The following is a 22,799-nucleotide window of genomic DNA, read 5'->3' on the forward strand; positions in this document are numbered from 1 at the left end:
ATTAAGTTACAGAGGGACCTGGTTACAGAACTGTCTCCCTTCAAGGAGCTGTAGTTGATGCGGCGGCAGACAAAGTAACTGCTCAGCTCACCACCCTGAACTCCATTGTAAAACTCCTTCGTGAGACTCAACTCATATGTAGCAGATGGAATGAGTAGGGCAGCGAGTTCAGGCATCTCTCTCAGGCGGCAGGGCTGGATGCTCCTTTGAAATTTCATAGAGCCCTTCAAGTCTTCCTTCCTAAATGTCACTGTTGATGGCTCCTCTCTTTTTGAGCCCAAAGTAAAAGAAACTCTAACCAGGTTTGAACAGGAAGGTAAGACCTTATCTGCCATTGCAGAACATTTTCCACATCCACTAGACCCTTTCCCAAAGGTCAAAGAGGTAGTGAAAAGATGTGGTTCAAAAAATCATAAAGGTCATTTCAAGACATACACGGTAAAGGTTCCCCTAGAAACAGAGGGGGGAACAATCATGGAAGATGCCACTCTCGTTGCAAGGGAGGCCTTCAGAATCAGGGCTCCAGAGAATCTTTCTTTGGTAGACCCTTTCAGCACTCCTGAGGGGGTGCCCAATTGTCCTTCTCTGGAGGCAGCCAGGGGACAATTGTCTCTGCACCTTCATACCTGGCTAAAAATAAATGACAGATGAGTGCAGAACATAACATTCCACCCAGTCAAAAGGAACAAGCAACCTTAAAAATTCAAAAGTTGCTAAGAAAAAGTCTTCCATGAAGTCCCTACAGACCAGAGAGGATTCAGAACATACTCAAGGTTCTTTTTAGTTCCAAAGAAAACAGGGGATGGGAGACCCATGGTGGATCTCAGCATTCTAAACAAATCTTTGAAAAAGAGCAAGTTCCAGATGGTGCCATTGCAGTCAGTACTTCTGTTGGATGTGCTCTATAGACCTTCAGGATGCGTATTACCATGTAAGAATAGAAAGGAGGTCCAGAAGGCACTTGCGCTTCCAGCTAGGGGCCAGTCACTTCCAATTTTGAACTCTGTTGTTTGGTCTCACTACAACCCCCAGAGTGTTCACCAAATGAATGACAGTAATTGTGGCTCACCTGAGATATCAAGGATTCTGGGTGTTTCCATATCTGGACAACTGGCTCATAACCGCCCCGACCAGGCATCTTTTGATACAGGCCAAGGACTATCCCTACAACTCTGTTCCTCTCTAGGAATTACCATAAATTTTGAAAAATCTGCTCTAGAGCCATGCCAAAACCTGGTCTTCATACGAGTGCAAATAAACACAAAGGATGGTAGCAGAGCTTCCACAAGCCAAGAGTGGACAACCTTCGGTATTATGTGAGTATGTTGATCAGAAAGAGATGAGCTTCTGCCAAACTAGTTCTCCAAGTACTGGACAAAGTGGTCGCCTCATTTGTCCTTATTCTCTTAGCTCATTTCTACATGAAAATTCTTCAGAGGTTACTTTCTACGCAGTGGTCAGTTCTAGAACTGCCAATGACACATGAGATCATGATAACCAATTCATGCAAAGAGGATCTTCAGTAGTGGATTCGCTCTTCCATGGTGTCTTAAGGCCGTCACTTTATTCCTTCCCAACCCCAAGCCGCGGTAACCATGGATGCTTCCCAGATAGGGTGGGGGGCCATTATCTGGTGAAGATGGTTCAAGGCATCTGGCATCAGCATGAGGCCCATTTGCACATAAACATCTTGGAGATGAGGGCTGTGCTTTTATCACTGAAACATTTCAAGAGATCCTCCCTCTGGGAATGATAGCATTTCAGTCAGCCAACATGTCTATGGACTGGTACATATACAAGCAAGGGGGAACCAGATCCTACCCACTTTGTCAAGAAACCCTGAGGGTTTGGTGATGGGTTCCATCTTCCAACTGCTTTCTGATAGCAACACACATTCTGGGGAAGTTCAACGTAATAGCAGACAAATTTGAGCAGAGCCATATTACGGCCTCATGAATGCTCCCTCAAACAAAAAGTTGTGGAAGAGATTTTCCAAAAATGGGGCCAACTTGCTGCATCCTTTTTGCTTCATCCACCAATGCCAAATGCAGCAACTACTTTGCCCTGATCCCCTCTCCAGGGAGTCCCCAAGGAATGCACGTGTTCACGATTGGCGCTCGGGACTTCTTTATACCTTTCTGCCAATTCCTGCAAATCCCAAATTTCTACAGAAAGCAAGTTTGTTGAAGAGGACAGTAATCCTAATTGCCCAATATTGGCCTCGACAAATTTGGTTCCCCTTCCTTCAGCCTCATGTTCAGAATGAACTATGGATTCTGGACCCTGTTCCAGACCTTCTGACTCACCTGTCAGGAATGGTTCATCCCAATCTAGGCAGTCTCAAACTGACAGCTTGGCTATTCCAATTCCCATGATAGCCAGGTCTCCTTCCCTTTCCTCTCCTGTCAAACACATTTTGCTGTTTCCTCATAAGTCATCGACACAGAAACTATACAAAGGAAAATGAAGAGGTTTGTTTTATGGGCTAACTCTCTTCAAATTGACCCCTGTACTGCTCCCACTCATTTTATTCTAGATTTTTTGGCTAAGCTTTTTAATGAAGGTGTTGTTACAGCTACTATTAGAGTTCAATTGGCAGCAATTTCAAACTTTCATATAGGAGAAAATGGCTATGGAATCATGTCAAACTAACTTTGTAAAGCTTTTTGAAAGGAACTGCAATCCCAAAACTAGTGTACAAAAACCTATCTCCACCTTGGGATCTGAATTTTGTTTTGTCGAATATTATCTATCCTCCGTTTGAACCTTCTGCTACCTGTGACTTAAAGTATCTTAAGACGCTCCTATTAGTAGCAGCAAGGAGAGTTTCAGAATTAAACAGTTTATCTGCCAAGCCACCATATCTCATATTTCATGAAGACAGTTTCTTTATGCACCGACTCCTCCTTTCTCTCCAAAGTTGTGTCTGAAAGTAACCTCAATCAGTCTATTGAGTTGCCATTTTTTTCCCCAAATTTTCAGAATAAAGGAGAGTACTCATTGCATCTACTGGATGTTCATAGACAGTTACGTTTTTACTTACATAGAACAGCAGAATTCAGACAATCAGACCAGCTATTTGTTTCTTTCTCTAACACTAGGAAAGGCCTGCTAGTATGTAAGGTTACCTTATCCAAGTGGCTTTCTGAATGCATTTCCTTTTATTGTAATTCTGAAAACAAAACTCTCACTGCATCTGTCAAAGCTCACTCCAGCTGGGCGATAGCTACTTCTGCAGTTTTCCAAGCTAGGCTCCCTCTGGGCAATGTCTGTGCTACAGCCACATGGGCTCATAGCTTTAAAAAAAAAAAAAGCCTCATAGCTTTATTACTCATTACAAGGTAGGTTTGGCCTCCAGAAGTAGAGCATCCTTTGGTTCTATGGTTCGGAGAAATGTTCTCCCATGAGCCACCCAAGAATCAGGTAGCTTGGGATGTGGTCCCACAACTGAGAATAAAGTCGAGATTGACATCACCACATAAAGAAGTTATGTACTTACCGTAACATTCCATGTGTGTTGTCCATCTCCCCCTTTATTCCTCACAACCCACCCACCATACCCTCTGCCTATGCTCCTGGGAGACCACATAGTACTAATTGGATATCATTGAACTCTATAGCATCAGAAACCACTTTCCTTTTAAGCTATGAATAACTTTTCCTCTATTATTATTTATTGGGGGCAAAAAATATCTGAGAGAGTTAGGAAACTGCATTATGGGTAAGGTAGAATGCCCACAAGCTTTGCTGAAGGCCTCGAGCTTTTGTAAAAGGCTGAGACTGATATGATCCAACCCACAAGTGATGATAAAGGTGGGGATGGACAACCCACATGGAACATTATGGTAAGCACATAACTTTTTTTCCTGCACCACAAAAAGGAAAATGATTTTACACCAGAATCTTTTTGTAACCAAAAAGGAGCTGTTGTGGAGACCAGTGTTTAGAGCTGTTGTACTTTTCTGAAAGTACTCACATTCAAAATTCTCATCCTACAGATGGTCCTACCCCTTCTTCCAGACCACTGTTTCATGGTGACTTTACATCTGAATGATCCTTATCACATTCAATACCTCCCAATTTCAGCTTGGACTTACAATAGTCCTATCCCACACCTCACAAAGAATTGTCTTCCTAGGGAGTATGATTGACACAGAAAATAGTCTTTTTTATGGGAAGACAAAGTCCTGACTGTTTAAAACACTTTCAGGGATCTCTCTGTTCTGAAAGCTGCCTCTGCAAGAGAGTTTCACAAATTTCTAGACCCTTGGCATCAGTGATTATCTTGACTCCATTGGCCAGACTCCATATGAGAAGAATTCAATGCTACTTAGCACCTGCTTCCCTTGGAGTTCCAAGTGCCATTGGTGGAGGGATAAGAAGGCTCTCAATCCAGACATGCCCTTTTCCCTCCAGCCCCCAGTTCAGTCAGTCTAGATGGACTCTTCGGATTTTGCATGGGGACCAGTTTCCAGAGGAGTTCTAATGCAAAGCGAATAAGGTCCTTCGGACACTATAAAGCACATAAAATCAAAGAAACGTTAGCAGTGATTCAGACCTTAAAATCTCTTAGTGTCTCCAGGTCCTGTTTTATGGGTTGGAGCACCATAGTCATGTGGTGCCTGAACAAACAAGGGGGTACAAGGTCATACACTCTTTGCCAGTTGTTAATGACCTGGGAGCTAGCCTTACATTATTTTCTGATGCTTCAGGCATCATACATGCTGTCAGAGCAAAACCTCGTGGCATTCAGACTAAGCAGATCCCAGGCAAACCCTCACGAGTGGGAATTCAGGACAGAGTTCTGGCAGGATTTGTCCAGAAGCAGGGGCCACTTCAAATAGTTTTCTTCACCTCCTTTAAAAGCAGACCATTGGAAAAAATTCTGCTTGAGACATCCTTGCAGCCAGGCTCGGAGAATATTCTGGTTCCCTTGGACAGGAATGTTCCTTTATGCATTTTTACCCTTTCCACTAGCTCCTAAGGTACTTCTAAATATTCACAATGAATTGCCAAAGATTATTGTGGTGACACTCTTTTGGCCCAGGCAAAATTGGTTTTCCCTTTTAATAGAATTGACCAAGAGCAATTAAACAAGCTTCCTCATACTGTGGATCTGTGCACACAGTGTCAGGGGTGACTGATGCACCCCAGTTTAGAGCAATTGATACTGACACCCTGGATGATTCTGTATTGATATCTTTTAGGCACTTGTTCCATAAGGATGTGCAGCAGGTATTGGATGAGGCAAGAAAACAGGCAACTAGAAAAATCTGATGTTTACAGTAGGTGGTGCCTAACTGATACCAGAGGGTCCAGTATCGCATTTTACCCCCTGGTTTTCAAACATTTGTGTGAGTTACCTAATGATGCATTATTTTATGCATCTGTCAAAGTACATCTTGTGGCCACTTCGGCTTGTCTGCCTATGGATCTACCTTGTTTTGTCTCTTTTTGTGATCAAGCAGTTTATGATATGAGTGTTCAACTTGCGACACCCCCCCCCCAAAAAAAAAGCAAATTCCTCCTCCTTGGGTTCTCAACTTTGTAATTAAAATTTGATGTCATCTACTTTTGAACTGGCTGATTTGAGGTTCATCACTTGGAAAACTGTTTAGCTTATTGCTCCGATATCTGCAAGAAGAGTTCGTGAGCTGCAAGCCTTTCTCCTCCCTGATAGGGTAAGCTTTGAGAATCTACTCATCTGCCACTGAGGCAGTGTGAATGATGAACATGGTACAGTTGCCTAAGTCCTACTTATCTGCAAGAATAAATGTTCAAATTTCACACTACTGCAGTAGCAGCACTCACCTACTTTATTTTATATACCCTTTATTTTGTTTATAGTTTGATGGTATCCAACCTTGTTGTGTTGTTGGCTGGCTTTGGTTATTTTTATTCAGGCAGTTCTTGCTTCTGGCACTTGGTTCTTCCCATTTGGAACTAAAAGCCTGAATAACTGACTTTCTGTGATAGGGGTTAGTGTGTCCCTTATGGGAAGGGGTTAGCCAATCCCCTGTCATAAAGGGTCAGAGGAGATGTTTCTCAGTTCTGCAGAGCTGGCAGTGTGGAGTTTGCACAGACACAGAACCCATATGGTATCAAGGCAGTGTGAAATTTGAACATCTGCTGTTGCGTGTAAATAGAACTTGTGCAACTGTACTTTCTCATGGTCATTATGAACATTTTTTCTGTGTACTTCAGTTAGTATTTGTGTCTCTGGCTCAGGTTCTGAGTCATGGATAAACTTGCAGCAGTTGGCAACCAGCTTGACCATTACACCTTAGAGTGAGAAGCCCAGATGCATCATCCTTCTGCTTTGAACTATTATTTGAAACATTTGCGGAATGGATGCATTTCTAGCAGTCATCTAGACTGACTGCTTTGTATTGATTAATTTGTAGACAGCTGCTCATTGTACTACAGTCTTTGAACAAGTCATGGGTAAACATTGCAAGTATATCAATCTTTGAAAGGTGAGCATTATTGGACATTTAGTTTTTTTAAATCAAGAATAGTAGTGATTGCAGTCTGATCATTTTTCAGACTGACCTTTGTAGGAGTGGGCTTACCAACTTAAATAAAAAATAAATAAAACTTAGTGGGAGGAAAGTATAAATGGTGACAGCAAAAACAGTTATATGAATTTACATTATGTAGTAGAGTTCCATTAAGAAAAAAAGTTCCCCAAACAAAATTTGATAAATTAAGGTTGTAGATTTTGAAGATCAACAAGACATAAAGACATTGGCGTTCTCAACAGAAAAGAGATGTGGATTGCAAGTGAGGTGTAAGGTTGTGACACAGAGGCTGTGAACTTTAGGCATAATTGTAGAAATAAAATCCATGAAAAACTTTAAGTGTGTAGGGAAGCTGGAGATCTGCATACCATGGGGACATATCACTGCAGTAGGGCCAATATCCCTGGTAAGATACTCATCAGTAAGGTAGTGCTTATATGCGATCTTCCAAGTACTGGAAGTAGGGAATTGCACAGAAAAAGAAGCTTCTTGATAGAATTTTTATCTCCAGATAGAGACTGCCATATCTGTCCTTGTTTCTGGAAATAAAAATGCAGATCTGCTTGATCCAGCTTAAGGTTGTTTACCTGGTTTTGAGTTACCCAGTGTTTCATCAATTTAGATTAAACTTCTGTATGCCATTTTATCTGTTTTGAAAATGTCGTAGAGTATTTCCCTCAGGATGATATCCAACCCCCACTGTCCAACAAGCGTACCACTCTATTTTATAATTTCCTAGTACTGCTATGGGGATCCCTATACTGCATCCTTATTTATATTGCTTATTTAGTTATATTTTTGAAAGGGTCATCAACTTGACTGGCACTGCTGAATAAATGAAAACTGACTGTTTGTTCTGCAGTAATGAAATACATTAAAAAAACTTGTATTCCACAAACAAAATGCTGTTTTCTCTTTTTCAGGCTTTGTTAAAAAGACTTGAATCTGTGAAGCCAACTACTGGTATGAAACGTTCTGAGCAATTACTTGACTACCAACGTCAGATGGGTTATTTGGGTTCAGCACAGTCACTTCTAAAGCCAAACAGATCATTGGGGAGTAAAGTGCCCTCAGGTAAAAAAGCTTTGATATTGTGTGTTTCTTTAGGTTCTTAATTGTAGTGCAAAATGTCCTACTATTATGATCAGTATGGCAACCTAATCAACTAATCAGCTGATGTTTGATTCTCTGGATGTTTTAGTGCAGTAGATTCACTGTATTCAGTTATCTTAGAGCACAGGAGCATAAGTTAATCTTAGAGGGGATTGCTGGAGAATAGTAAGGAATGCAAGAATCCTTTTCACTTGAGCCTAATTTCAGCATCTACTTTTGCAACCACTCCAAAAGGTCTGAGATTCCACAGTGGCAGCTGCAGTGTACAGGCCTTGGCGAGTTCCTTATCCATGACTGTTTTGGCTCTTTATTCCTTTAAATTGTGTCAGACGTCAGTATCTTAATGCAAAGCATTTTTGCAACAGATGACACATTTAGACCAATGTTCTTTGGTGCTAGGACCTATTTGGTAATCTTTTGTCTTGATGTGTGACAGAAGCTCCTCTTCACTGTATCAGTATCTGCACTACCTTCCTTCCTCTTCCAATATTTTTCCACCACAGAACTGAATTAAGATAAAACAATATTGTGTTTGACTTTTTTTTTTTTTTTTTTTTTTCCCCTAGCTTCTTGAGCATCATGTTTTTTCCTGCCACCTTCACTAATCGCAATAATGATTGCAACAATGATTTTCAGCATTCCAACTGCTTTAGTAGTTTATAGGCTGTATGGGTTGTGTCTTTCTGAAGACACAACCACTATCCAGCTTGTATACGCTCTGCTTCCTATCTTGCTGCCTCATAGAGTTCAGAGACATCACAGGAGCTTATTTTCCTGGTTACGTCCCCATTGGGGTACCCTTCATCTCAAAATATTGCCCTTTAAAAAATGCTATTTATTTTACTTGGATTTTTTAGTGATGGTGCCCCTTTAAGAAATATGGTATATTTCTAATGTCAAAAGTTTTCTATCATGGAAGCTATGCTGTGTCTAATTTGTGAGCTATTTTAGTGAGAAAATGTATGATTTGTATAAATGTTTATTTTATGATAAACTTTAATGTTAAGTGTTTTATGTGGGCAGGAACTGCTTTACAGTATGTTAATGCTTGTGTTCACTGTATGACAACTTACTGCTATTTTTTTCTGTTAGACTAAAATTTATTGGAAGGGATTTCTGACCAGATTTTTGTGTGCTCCTTATGCATTACCTTGTTTAAGGAACTGTGTGTGTGTGTGTGTGTGTGTGTGTGTGTGTGTGTGTGTGTGTGTGTGTGTGTGTGTGTGAGAGAATAATAAGTGGGCTACTTGTGAACACTATTTGACAACTTCCAACCAACTAATTCCAGTGAAACTTACTGCTTCTGAAGCATCCTCCTCGGTCATAGCATAGATACTTACTCTGCTCCTACTGATCCAACTTCTGCTGTTCCTAGAAAGAAAACCCAACTTAGTTCATGACAAATCCATCAGCTTAGTCAATGCCTCAACTGATGGTGGGTTACTCTGTAATAGTCAGTAGTCATTCCTAAGACCACTCACTTATCTCTCCAGCATCCTCTGGTGTAGCACTTTCAGTCACCACAAACCAGGAGTCACCTGTGTCTTCAGCTGTTCCACTGGCCAATGTGGGCATGGGAAAGCCCTCTTTTCTAGGACAGGGAGAGAGACTGGGGAATGGTGATTGATGTAGCCTAGGAAAGAGAAATCTTGGTGGGACAGAAGTAGCTTCTGAGAGTAGGTCATCAGGGATACTTTCAGAGAAAAAAGGTTAAACATTGTTCATCTGAATCTATTAGAAAAGATGATTTGCTTACCTTTGCTAAGAAGTTGTCACAAACTGTTAATCATGGTACTCAGAATTCTTTACCTGTAGAAGAGGTTAGTAGAAATATTATTTGCTATAAGTAACTATGCCTTATTCTGTTCCAATTCCACCATTACGGACAGCTATGGAGGGTATATTTAATGCTGTCTGTAGCAATCTTGATTCTCAACCTTCAGTCCCCCCCCCCCAAAAAAAAAAAAAAAAAAAAACAGTTTGAAAAACTTTATAAAGCCTAACAAGCATTTTTCCTCACCTTGGGTCTGACCCTGTTTATCCACGCCTTCACTAGTTAGGAACAGGCTCTTGGTGTCCTCAAATCCTTCCCTTGTGCACAAGGAAAGGAAGTTTAGTAAGAGAATATTTTCTTCTACTTTGGAGCATAGAATTCTCAGACCCATACATGGAAGTTTGTGCTTTTTTGTATTGATAGTTTGAAAGAATTGGTTACCATGTTCTACCCTGAAGATAGTTAGTGCTTGTCTAAATTAATTTTTTTCTAATATTTCTCACGTATCTAACCATGCTTTAAGGAGTGTTTATGATTTGCAGGTACTGTGTCTACGGCAACTACTACTACTGCTACTACTACAGTTCTGAGTAGATATGCCTGGGTATGCAAGCAAACATTTACTGATGAGGTACATTCTGAAATCTGAAATACAGCTTTACATAAGGAAGTTTTATTTGGCCCGTCTGTTACTTGGATCCTCAAATAATTTGATTCAGAGCAAAATTAATTTATGGAGTTTTCAAGCCCCCTCCCCTTTTCACATCTCTTGGATCCTCTTTCATGTCTAAGAAACAAAACAAGCAATTCCTGCCTTTTCAAGCCAAAATGGGTAACAAAAAGAGATGACAGGGTTGGGGGGGGGGGAATACAAGGATCCTTTCCAAAAATGGGGAAATGTACAATGGGTTCAACTTCAGAATGACTAATAACATTCTTTCTCTCACCCCTTTCCCTCCTGCCCCGGTTTCATAAAATCTGTCCACGTGACTGTCTCTTTACATTCCCCTTAGGAACATATTGTTGCTGGTTTTTGAGTGTTAAAAGTGGTTCAGGAGGGATACATTTGGCATTGAATGTAAATACCTCATTTTAGGGGAGTTCCTCCCAGCCCTCTGAGCCAAACATTTTTTTTTTCCTCAGGTTCTTCAGCACTTAATCATGCAAGGAATCCTAGAACCATTATCAGTAAATCAAAGGAGTCTATTCTAGGAGATGTTTTTGGAACCAAAGAGAGAGTATTCTTGGAGACCAGTCCCAGACCTTTCCTTCCTAATTCTGTATATGAACGTCCCAAAATTCATGATATTGACTCTCTAGAATCTGACATCTCTTACTCTTAAGTCTTCAGGAGACTTCACAGACTTTGTGTCTGGGTCACATTGTTTCTGTGCATTACACTTTATTTACAGCTCCAATGGTATTTATAAAGTGCCTAGCTCCAGTCATAGCTCATTGCAGACTAAATGGCGTTCATATATTTCCTTCTCTAGACAACTTACTCATCTTTGCAGTCTTTTCCCAAATGTCATTACAAGGGGTTTCTTTTCTTATGATCAATCTGGGGTTCCAGATAAATCTTTAGAAATCCTGCTTGACCCAGTCAAACAGGATTGTCTTTCTAGGATGTCTTTTAGACACTCTGCAACAAAATGCCTTTTTAACACTGGAAAAGGTAGATTTTTGTCTGGAAATTTTCCAGAGCTTCTCAAGTCCATTTCAGATTTAAACCAGGGAGTATCTCAAGATGTTCATCATATTGATTACTGCTACAGTAGCCTTAGCTATATGGGTTACATCCTGCCAAGGATATAACAGCTGGCCAGCTTCCAAGACTTCAGGGCACTTTCCATGTGCCCAAACTGTCAGGCAGCTCGAGCTGAGCTGACTAAAAGGCAAATTTGGGAGCAAAGCTGTTGGTAGCTTTACTGACACTGAAGGGTGTGCTCCTCCGTGGCTTTTGAGAATTGACAAGTAGGATTGTGCTTGTGTTTGCTGGACAGATAAGCTTCCTTTGGCGGGTAGGGGGATACTTCCATTTTCTTAATTTTGTTGATGTTTTATTACTTTCCTCTTCAGGAAAGTTATTTTAAAGCTAGGTGTGCCATGTTTAATGGACTGCTTTGAGACTGTAACGTACTTTTAACCAGAGTGCTTATTTTTTCTGTCAGTTTAAAAGTAGTATAAAGTAACTGAAAAATTTTTTCTGTGTTGAAATTTTTCATATTTTTATTTTACTTTTGTGGGTCTGGCATAGTGTTTTAAAATTATTTTTACTGTGTTTTTCCGTCAAAAATAACCTTTGTGAACTAGTGGTGTTTACTGGCAATTGCTGCTTGTCTTCCCGGGAAAGAGGCATCATTTTTGACTTGAGCATGGAACAGACTACAGAGTCCATGGTCGTTCCTTTTTCCAACCACAAAAAGAAAAAAATTAAACAATCTTTGCCACCACAGCAGGCTAGTAGTTTACTTCAGTTTTAGATAGGGGACTCTGCTGTGACCATTTGTTGTATCTCAAACCACTCATCCTTTACCCAATCCCTCTGATGTAGCACCTACAGCCAGTATGGACTGGGGAATTAGCCACATCATCTGCAGCTGTTTGGCATCCCCTCAGTGGGCAATCTTGTTGGTCCTGGGAGAGAACAGGAAAGTTCCCCTGTTGTGTCTGAATGCTGTACCCATCCCTGGGGAAGCTGTTAATAACACAGTTTGGCCCATTTATCTTGTCAGAAAGAAACTGAAAACCAAGCATCCATCTTCTACTCCTCGATTTTCTTTGAATAGTAGTAGTTTACTGGGTCTGGCTCAGGGTTTAAAACAGGTTACTGATCATTCTTTTGAAGTAGTTTTTGGTAAAGGAAAGAGGGATTCTTCTTTTCCTGAAGAGATTCAAGATTCTGAACATGAACAGGAAGATTCAGAGATGGATCCAGAATTTTTCCATTAGATTTCTGATTCAGACTCTGAAGAAAGCTCAGTTTCTGATTCTCCCTGTAGGGGATTCTCTTTCTCTACGACTATTGCTAGAATGTGCCACTGTTTTCAGTGGGAGACACTGAGGTTGCTCAGACTTTCAGAAAATATTATCAGTTGTTACAGAAGGATTTTCCCGATCCAATAGAGGATGTATGTGTTACTGTCTGCATTTTTGCTGATAGTCAGCCAGCTGCCCCTAAAAATGCAGTTAGAATATATGAAGTTCCTCAGTCTTTCAAATTTTTATGCACTATTCCCAAACCTGACCCAGCAACTATAGCATTAGTTGATCCCACTGCTAAGTGCATAGTTCATTCTAATTCTACTCTTTCTGATAAGGATAGAAAACTTATTGATAGGTATGGGGGGGGTGCAATACTTCTGCATCTTTGATTTTCAGAATTTTGATTAATGGAGCTCCACTTTAAAGTTTGTTCTGACAAATAGTGATAGTATGAACTGTTTTATCTGCAGTTTCTTCTTGTGAGGAAAATCTTTGGATTACTTTGTTTTTTCTATTGCACAGGTCACTATTCACTGTTTGCAGTGTGTATATGCCTGTCTTGGTACTTCTTCCGTGGCTATGGCCACTGTTACTATATTGAGGAGGTTTGCATGGCTGCATTCTCATAACCTCCCTGATGACATTAAAAATGAGATTTTTAATTTTCTCTTGGGTACATATTTAGTGTTTGGCCCATCTGCTGCAGAAGTGATTAAAAAGTGTAATGAAAGGGGCAAGCTGATCAAGGGAATCACTAACATCTGTCCGTCATCCTTTTTCAATTTTTAAGGGATTTTCTATCTTCCCATCCAAATTTGATAAAAAATGGAATAAACAAGTTTTAATAAAATACAAGTAAACATGTTTAAGAAGAAGGGATCCAGAAATTTAAAAAAGTCTAAAACTTCCCAAAACCAAGGGCAGTCCAACAAGTCTGAATGACTATTCCTATTCAGAAACCCTATGACCCCCCTCCCCTTTTTTTCCAGAAAGTGTGAAGTTCCACTTTTCTCTTTGGCAACGGATTGTTTCAGACAGTAGGTTCTGAAAATCATTCTGAAAATCACTCACCAAGGTTACAGATGACAGTGGGGGGAAATTCCTCCTTTCCAAAATGTTATTCCTCATCCTCCAGATTAGACTGTTTTGTTTATACCAGTTTTTCATCACATGCTGTCCCAAGGAACGGTCAAATCAGTTTCTACTTCCTAGGTGGAGAAGAGTTTTTATTCAAAAATGTTCCTAGTGCCAAAGAAAGGAAATGCTTGGAGACAAGTTCTGGATAGGTTTGCCAACTGTCCAGAATTAAGGGATACTGTCGCTGACATTGAAGAACACAAGAATATGTTTGTTTGCACACAGTAATATTATATGACAATCTCTTGGAGGGAAGGTTAAAGGCACACTTCTATTCTGCATGCATTTTATTTTCACATACATGTCCAGAATTCTTGACATGAAAAGTTGGCAACCCTAGTTCTGGATAAACCTGTTTGTGATAATGCCCACATTCAGAATGATGTCACTTCACAACCTGTTGCCTCTTCTTCCTCTTTCAAGTTTGCTGCTAACACTAGGTTTAAAATATGCTTATCTCATTCTTATTCCTCCAGACTTCAGCTGTTTCTTAATGTATTCTGTGCTTGGATCACATAATCATTTTTCTGCCTTACCCTTTGGACTATACACTGCACCAAAGAGTTCACAAAGTGACTAGCTCCAGTTGTAGCTCACTGCAAGCTGCAGGGTATCCACATTTTTTTATATTTAGATTACTTGCTTATTTTGCAGTGTCTTTATCAGAGTTTCAAGAATCTCTTTCTTGTTTGAGAAATCTGTTACACAAGCTGGGATTGAGTTCCCTGGATGTCAACTAGACACCTTAGTTTAAAGATCTTTTTTTTTTTCCATAGGAAAATATAGATCTTTCTAAAGATCTAGTTCTAAGGTTTTTCACTCCGACATTGATCACTGAAAGGGAATGGCTCAGGAGTTTGGGTCTAATGGCATCTATGATTCTCATGATACCCCTGGCAAGACTCCACATGGAAAAGATGCAGTGATATCTGAAATCAACTTGTTCCCAGCATCAACTGCTTTTATCTTTTAAAATCCCATTGCTGGGGTTTGCCAGAAGAGAAATCGTATGGTGGAGAAAACAGATATCCTTAAATGCTAGTCTGCCTTTCTCCCTCCCTGGTCAGACGCAGTCAGTCACCAGAGACACTTCAGACTTTGCTTGTGGAGCAGTTTCAGGAGGGTTAAAAGTACAGGGGATGAGGGACACCAAGGACAGATGGCATAGTGGTGCACCGGTAGCATTGTCGCCTCACAGCAAGAGGTTCTCTGGTTCGATTTCTGGCTGGAGTGCCTTCTGTTCAGAGTCTCCATGTCATCCCTGAATTCGTATGGGTTTCCTCCAGGTGCTCCGGTTTCCTCCCATGTTACACAAAGACATGTGTCTAAAGCGTATCTCCCCAGGCTGCCGCTGAAAATTGGCTTTGTTCCAAGTTAGACTTTTCCGGTTAACAAATGTTAAATAAATAAAATAAATAAATAAAGTAGATAAATATCAAGGAGATGCTTACCCTGATCAAGGCACTCAACTCTCTGAACCATCTTTGGTCCCCAGGACCTCTTCAAGTGAATACAGACAATACCACAGACGTGTGTGGTACATCAGCAAGCACAGGGGAAACCAGGTTGCACCCCTTTTACAGACTAAAGTGTTAGGTTGGGTATAGCTTCACAGCACAGTTTCAATTTACACACATCCTACATTCCATCAGAGAAAAATTGTGAGACAAACAAGCTGAGCAGGACCAGGGCCTCTTGAATGGAAACTAGATCAGGCGGTCTTCCAAGATTTGACCCATTTGTGGGGAGTTCCTCAAGTAGACCTCTTTGCCTCCTCTGAACAATCAACTGGCATGATTCTGTTCCAGGACACCATGCAAGAAGGCCTGGAAGACAGATGCCTATTCTTTTCCTTAGACAGGAATATTCCTGTATGCTTTTCCACACTTTCCATTAATATCCAGGGTACTTCTGAAGATTCAGAAGGAGTCCCCATAAGATCATTGTGGTGACTCCTTTCTGACCCGGGCAATGGTGGGTTTCCCTTCTTTTGGAATTGGCAAGGGGCAATTGCCACCATCTTCCTCACTGACTGGATCTACTTACACAACAACATGAATATTTGATGCACTCTGACATCAGTCGACTTCAGATGACTGCCTGGAAGATAGTATCTTAATTCCTTTAGGCACCTGTTTACTGAAAACGTGCAAGAAGTACTAATGGAGGCAAGAAAGCCTGATACTAGAAAGTTTGTATGTTAGCAAATGGAAAAGATTTTCTACTTGGTGCTAACAAAGTAACCAGCACCCATTCAGGTCTAGCTGTTCTTTGGTTCTACAATATTTGTGTGAGTTACTATTCCATGCCGTTTCTTACTGCGGTTGTGGTGCTGCAGTAGCGTTGTCGCCTCACAGTAAGACGTCCTGTTCGATTCTCAGCTAGAGCGTCTTCTGTGTGGAGACATGCGTGAATGGGCGTACCTTTGTGGAAGGTTGTGCGTCAGGGCCGGCAACTCGGCACGTAAAAATCCACTGCCAATTATTAGCGGACCGGAGTTCTGCTGTGGCGACCCCTAACCGGGAAAAGCCGAAAGACACAACAACTATTCCATGCCGTTTCTTATTTTGTGAGTGCGTCCTCCTTTTGATACAGTCTCATGTCAAAATGTTCTTGAAAAGTGTTTTTCATAAAAGGCCTCAAAGAAAACTTGTGGCCTCTCCTTGGAATCATAATTTTGTGTTAGAGAAGCTAACACGGGCTCCATTTGAAACAGCTAATCTTGCTGACGTGATGTTCTTAACATAGAAGGGAGTTTTAGTTATACTGATTACTTTTCATCTACAGGAAGGGTATCTGAGTTGCAGGTACTTAAGGTCTGTCACCCCTATCTCATTTTTCATAGGGATAGGGTTTCTTTGTGAACTAATCCTACTTTTATGCCTCAAGTGGTGTCCAACTGTACTTTGTCAAACTAGCCATCTCTCCATTTTCTTTCCTGAACTGAAGATTGAAGCTGATTTGAAGATTTTTAACATATTTATAGGTTTTAGATAAATTTTATAAAATATTATAATATATTATACAGTATTTTAGACATACTGCAATTTAAATTTATTTATTTATTTATTCATCTTTTTGAAAAATATTGGACATCTATACTAAATTTATATTATATTTACACAATTATATTAATTGTATTTAATAGATTTTATGTTTGACTTTTTAGGCAAGAATATGCAGCATTTTTTATTTATTAAATTTGAGAAAAGTATGCTTATATTGGTTTACATATGGTAGTGCATAGCACCAAGATATCCACTGCACCTTTAAGGACAAGTTGAGTTATTCTGGCATTTGGTTAATTGTTTAATTGTGGCTTTATAATGATTTAAAAACCCTGTTAATTGACCTGTATGGTATCTGAAGAAGGTAGGACACTGATCCTACCGAAAGTGCTCAGTTTATTGTGTTAGTGTATTGTATTTCAGTATTAAATTGCGTATATTGGAAAGTTATCGGTCCTACGACTCTGCTTACAGTGCTGCTTGCCGTTTTTGGTTTTACTAGTTTGTACTTCTTTTAAACCTATTTCCTTGCCTGAATGTATTGTTACCACAGTTCCCATTCTTTCTATGTAATTTACTCTTAACCTTTTCTGAAGATCCCATTTTCAGTTGTTTTATCTCTGTTACTGTATTCACTACTTATAGTACAGTTGGTTTAGACTTTGATTTTCATTTTCTAATGATTGCTTTTTTGGCAGCCACCATAATTCAGCAAGGCCTTAGTATGTGTAGGCAATTCCAATTCTGTATCACAGCTCAAAAATCATTTTTTTTAGTCGTACCAATTTGCTCTGCCAGTATTTCTGATAGAGTAGTCTGCAGAGAATTTTTAAAGTCTGCCAACTCATTTACACTCCCAGAAAATGTTCCCATTTCTCTCTCTCTTCCCCATCGCACCTCCAACATTTGCTATCTACCCGAGGAAGAATTCTTTGGAGTCTACTTGGGGTATAAAAATACCTATGTAAACATTTCCAAGAAAAGATCCTAAATCTTTTAGATTTTGTTGCATATTTGGTAGACATACATATATATTCCCCATTGTTTCTTTGAGTTGCTAATAGAATCTGTCTTCCCAATCCTTTCTAACTGCCTCTGATTAATTCTTACAGTTATCATGTAATATTTTGTACGTTGTACTAATTATTCCTTTAACAGCAGCTTCTGTTCTGCATTCTACTAAAAACCAGTGCTGGTCTTTCGCTCAGGATACCCCTATTTATTTCTGTTTGCCTATACTCTTATCAGTCCTTGATAAATACCATCTGTAGCCTGTAGTCCAAATAAATTCTTGGTCTCTTCCCATTCTTATACCATTTCCTCTCTAATTAGCCCCAATACCTTGGTTCTTTTGCCAGTCTTCTCCAATAAATTCCACCCCCCTCTTGCCTGTTGTTTGTATCCCTAATTGTAGTCATCCCTATTGGCAGAATCTCCTTTCTCCATTCCGGTGTTGGCTTAGTTCTTAGAATACTTTCTGCTATTTTGTGAATGTAATAATCTGCATGGGTATTGTTACTCTCCTTAAGAATCTGCATCCAGAGTCCCAGCCTCTCCTTGTTTCTTGAGCTTACTCTGTTTTGTAAACAGCTCTTTCCACTTTGAATTATAGGTTTCTGCTTGTGCTACAGTGGACATAAAAAGTATACACACCCCTGTTAAAATACCAGGTTTTTGTGATATAAAAAATGAGACCACAATAAATCATTTCAAAACTTTTTCCACCTTTAATGAGACCTATAACCTGTACAATTCAATTCAAAACCAAACAAATCTCTTAGGGGAAAAATATAAAAAAAATAAAAAACGTACAATAAGCTGGTTGCATAAGTGTGCACACCCTTAAACTAATACTTTGTTGAAGCACCTTTTGATTTAATTACAGCATTCAATCTTCTTGGGTAGGAGTCTTATCAGCATGGCACATGTTGACTTGGAAATATTTGTCCACTCTTCCTTGCAAAAGCACTCCAAATCTGTCATATTGCGAGAGCATCTTTTGTGCACAGCCCTCTTCAGGTCACCTCACAGATTTTGTATTGGATTTAGGTCTGGGCTCTGGCTGGGCCATTCCAAAACTTTAATTTTTCTTCTGGTGAAGCCATTCTTTTGTTGATTTGGATGTATGCTTGGAGTCATTGTCATGTTGAAAGGTGAAATCCTCTTCATCTGCATCTTTCTAGCAGACGCCTGAAGGTTTTGGGCCAAACGTGACTGGTATTTGGAACTTGGAACTGTTCATAATTCCCTCCACCTTGACTAAAGCCCCAGTTCCTGCTGAAGAAAAGCAACCTCAAAGCATGATACTGCCACCACCATGCTTCACCATGGGGATGGTGTTCTTTTGGTGATGGGAAGTGTTTTGCGCCAAACGTACCTTTTGGAATTGTGGCCAAAAAGTTCAACCTTGGTCTAAGACCACAACACCTACTCCCACATGCTTTTGGGAGACTTGATGTATTGTTTTGCAAATTTTAGCCTGGTTTGGATGTTTTTCTGTGTAAGAAAAGACTTCTGTCTTGCATCCCTTCCCCATAATCCAGACATATGGAGAATACGGGTGATGTCACATGTAGTACACAACCAGTGCTTGCCAAAAATTCCTGCAGCTCCTTCTCTGTTGCTGTGGGTTTCTTGGCAGCCTCCCTAACCAGTTTTCATCTTTTCATCAATTTTGGAGGGATGTCCATTTATTTGCAACATCACTGTTGTCCCATATTTTCTCCACTTTTTGATGAGTGTCTTCACTGTGTTCCATGGTATATCCAATCCTGTGGAAATTTTTTGTGCCCTTCTCCTGACTGATACCTTTCAACAATGACATCCCTTTGATGCTTTGTAAGCTCTCTGCAAACCATGGCTTTTGCTGTAGCAGGCAACTGAGTAAATGTCAGAATAATCCTGTTAGGACAGCTGAACTTCATTTGGGGTTAATCAGAGTCTCTCAAATTGAAGGCAAGTATATGTACCCAAGAAGACTGAATGCTGTAATTAAATCAAAACGTGCTTCAGCAAAGTATTAGTTTAAGGATGTGCACACTTATGCAACCAGCTTATTGTGTGTTTTTTAATTTTTATATTTTTCCCCTATCAGATTTATTTCCATTGAATTGTATAGGTTATAGGTCACATTAAAGGTGGGAAAAGTTTTGAAATGATTTATTGTGGTCTCATTTTTTATACATCACAAAAACCTGGCATTTTAACAGGGGTGTGTACACTTTTACTTTCTACTTTGTTCTATTGGAAGAATCAGCTTATCCCACTTGACTCTTGCTGTCTTCCCCTAAAATCCTTCAAACCTTTATTAATTGCTATCCACAACTTCTCTTCTGATTGATAAAAATACATTTGGTCTGTGTATAAAACTAAAGGGAATAAAAAACATAACTGCTTGTATCTTGCTATCCATATCCATGAAACAGAGTTTCCAGTTTCTCAGTTTTTGTATTATCTTTTGTTTCTTCCCACATATCCTTAGATACCATATGAGACTCCCTTTTAATCCATATTCCTAAATACTTCATTTTGTTCTGTCCCCATAATTATGGATATTGCTGAACCAATTTTGTGTGTTGGTACATAATTTACAGTTATTTCCTTTGTTTTAGTTTCATTAATTTTGTATCCCAAAAAGATTTGAAACTGTTTCGAAATGTTCCACAACACTGAAATGTCCTTTTCTGGTTTTATCAGTTGTAAAATAATATTGTTTGCAAATAGAGCCAGCTTTTCTTGACTACCACGCCAGTTATATCCCTGAATTTTTGAGTCCCTTATTTTCTTTGCTAATGGTTTTAAATGTAATGCAAGTAAAGGAGAAAGAGGACACCTTTGCCTGGTTCTTTTGCACAAACAGAAATTGTCAGTGAGGAACCCACCCACTTTAATTTTTGCCTCTGATCCCTCATATATCCTCCTAATCAGCCTTAAAATTTTATCAGGGAATGCAAATGCTTCCATTGTCCTTTTCATAAACTTCCAGCTTACTCTGTTAAATGCTTTCTCTGCATCAAGACCCACCAACAGCAGTGGTATTTTCTTTCCTTCTGCTTCCCTCTGGATCATTAGTCTTCTGTTAATGTCAAATGTTTGCCTCCCCTTCACAAACCAACACTGATCCATATTTATCAATTTTGGCATCACCATTGCCATTCTTTTAGCCATTATAGACATAAACACTTTATAATTATGGTTTAGGATTCAATTGTGCCTGTATGAAGCTGTAACTGATGGGTCTTTATCTTCTTTAGGTTATTTCAACCACCACCACTTTCTTACAGGATGTCGGTCCTTCTCCTCCTCTTAAAATAGTGTTACACAAAACCTTCCTGATCTTTATCAGTTTTTCCCTGCTAGCTTCCAAACTTCCACAGGAATATCATCAATTCTTGGGGATTTTCCTGTGGATTGGTTATACATCTTCATTTATATCTCATGTCCTCAAATCCTGTTAGTAATTGAGCCTCATCTTCCTCTAACCTTGGCATATTTAATTCTTCCATAAACATTTCCATTTGTGCATTTTATTGATTTCCATATGTCTGCTTTGTGCAGACTTTCATAAAATTGTTGAAATATTTCTAATACCTCTATAGGATCTCTTGTTATCTTCCTTGTTATAGGCTCCCTAAGCTTGGCCACAACCATTTCTACTTTCTTTTGCTTGAGTCTTTGTGCTAATAGTTTTTGAGCTCTGGAGTTATTACACAAAAAAAAAAAAAAAAAAAAAAGTTTAACAGCAGTCTTTCTAAACTATATGCATATTATCAAGGAATTTCTTGTTTAGCATTCTACAGTTGCTGCTTTTCTTGTTCTTTGAGATTCGCCCTATTCTGCAATACTTTAACCTTTGTCAGTCCCTCTAAATAATTCTTAATACTTCTTAACCATACAGTATCTTTCTCTTTTATTTTGACCCTATTTTTAAACTCCACTTTAATTTTATCTCGTTCCCTAGCTATATTTTCGAAAAAAATTCTATTTTTTCCAACTACTCACGAATAGTTTCTACTACCCATTCCTTAAATTTCTCTTTTCAATAGATAAGTGGGAAAGTGCCAGTGTCTCATTTTTATTTCATTACCCTGCATTTTTATTTTATTTAATATTGGCTTATGATATGAAATAGTTATTGGATGTATATCAAAACTTAGAATTAAATGCACATGTTCCTGAGAAATATGTCGTGTCTAGTCTAGACCAGTGTTTGTATCTTCGGAATAATATATAAACTCACCCTGAACTCCTGCTACTGAATTCACATCTTCCATGCCAAATATTTTCATAAATTTCTGCAAAACTCTACCCTCCTTTGTTATATTTTCCTTTCTGGACCCCCCAGATGCAACTTCACTGTTGCAAATGAAATTCCGGTCCCCACCTATAGGTAATATTCCTTGCTGAAAGCTGATCATTCCTCCCAGAATTTTCATGAGCTCCATTATAGCATTTTTAGGTGGAATATAAATACATGCCGGTGTAATCTTGTTCCCATGCCAGTAGCCCCTCAGTACTACATATCTATTATTAACATTTTTCTTCCCTTCTATCACTATTGGAGCTCCTCTTGCAATTAACTCACATACTGTCTTGAAAGAACAAAATCTTTCAGATATTGGGATATTTTTTTTTCATTTCTTGTGAAGGTAAGAAGGGACACCTGTGTCAAAACAGACCATTTCCAAATGGTTGTCTAAGGCTATTTATTACCTTTTTATAGTCACCATAACAAAACTATTCCAGGCAGGGTCAAGGCCCGCTCTACTAGGGGCTTGGCTTCATCTATGCCTTTTTGGAAAGGGTTGTTTTCTAAAAGTACTCTTTTATTGGTCCTCTATACATACGTTTAGAAAGTACTATAAACGTGAGTCCTTCTCTAGGTCCAGAACAAGCTTTGCTAGGAGCATTTTCCAGGGACTTCTGGTATCTTTCCTTCCACATCCCAAATATAGTTAGCTAAGGTTAAAGTTAAGGCTACTGCAGCTTTTATCATTATGATGAAAATAGTTAAGCTGGCCCGTTTTTAGAAAATGCTGTGGCTGCCTCCAACACCTACATGCTGATTGGGTATAACCCCTTAGAGGGACATAAGCAGTCAGTGTAGACAACTTCAATACTTTATTGCTGCCACAAGGGAAAGCAGCTCTGAGGCTTCACAGTAGCAGCATTTGGCTCCAGGCTTCATTTGGCAGATAAGCCCCCATATGGGAGCCAATATTTTTTTATGTATTTTTATGTTTTGAAAAATGCTGGCAATTT

General features: G+C 39.4%; 1 protein-coding gene across 1 annotated transcript in view; it reads left to right on the plus strand.

Moving 5' to 3' along the window:
- CFAP97 (cilia and flagella associated protein 97) overlaps window positions 1-22,799 on the plus strand; it is a 366,090-nt gene that overhangs the window by 326,067 nt on the left and 17,224 nt on the right. Inside the window, exon 4 of the mRNA XM_044064926.1 lies at window positions 7,445-7,595. Coding sequence (XP_043920861.1) covers window positions 7,445-7,595 — 151 coding nt within the window. The remainder of the gene's footprint in view (window positions 1-7,444; window positions 7,596-22,799) is intronic.

The sequence above is a fragment of the Protopterus annectens genome, chromosome 3.part0, assembly GCF_019279795.1.
Source record: "Protopterus annectens isolate FY-2018-M chromosome 3.part0, PAN1.0, whole genome shotgun sequence".
In the NCBI taxonomy this organism is placed as follows: Eukaryota; Metazoa; Chordata; order Ceratodontiformes; family Protopteridae; genus Protopterus; species Protopterus annectens.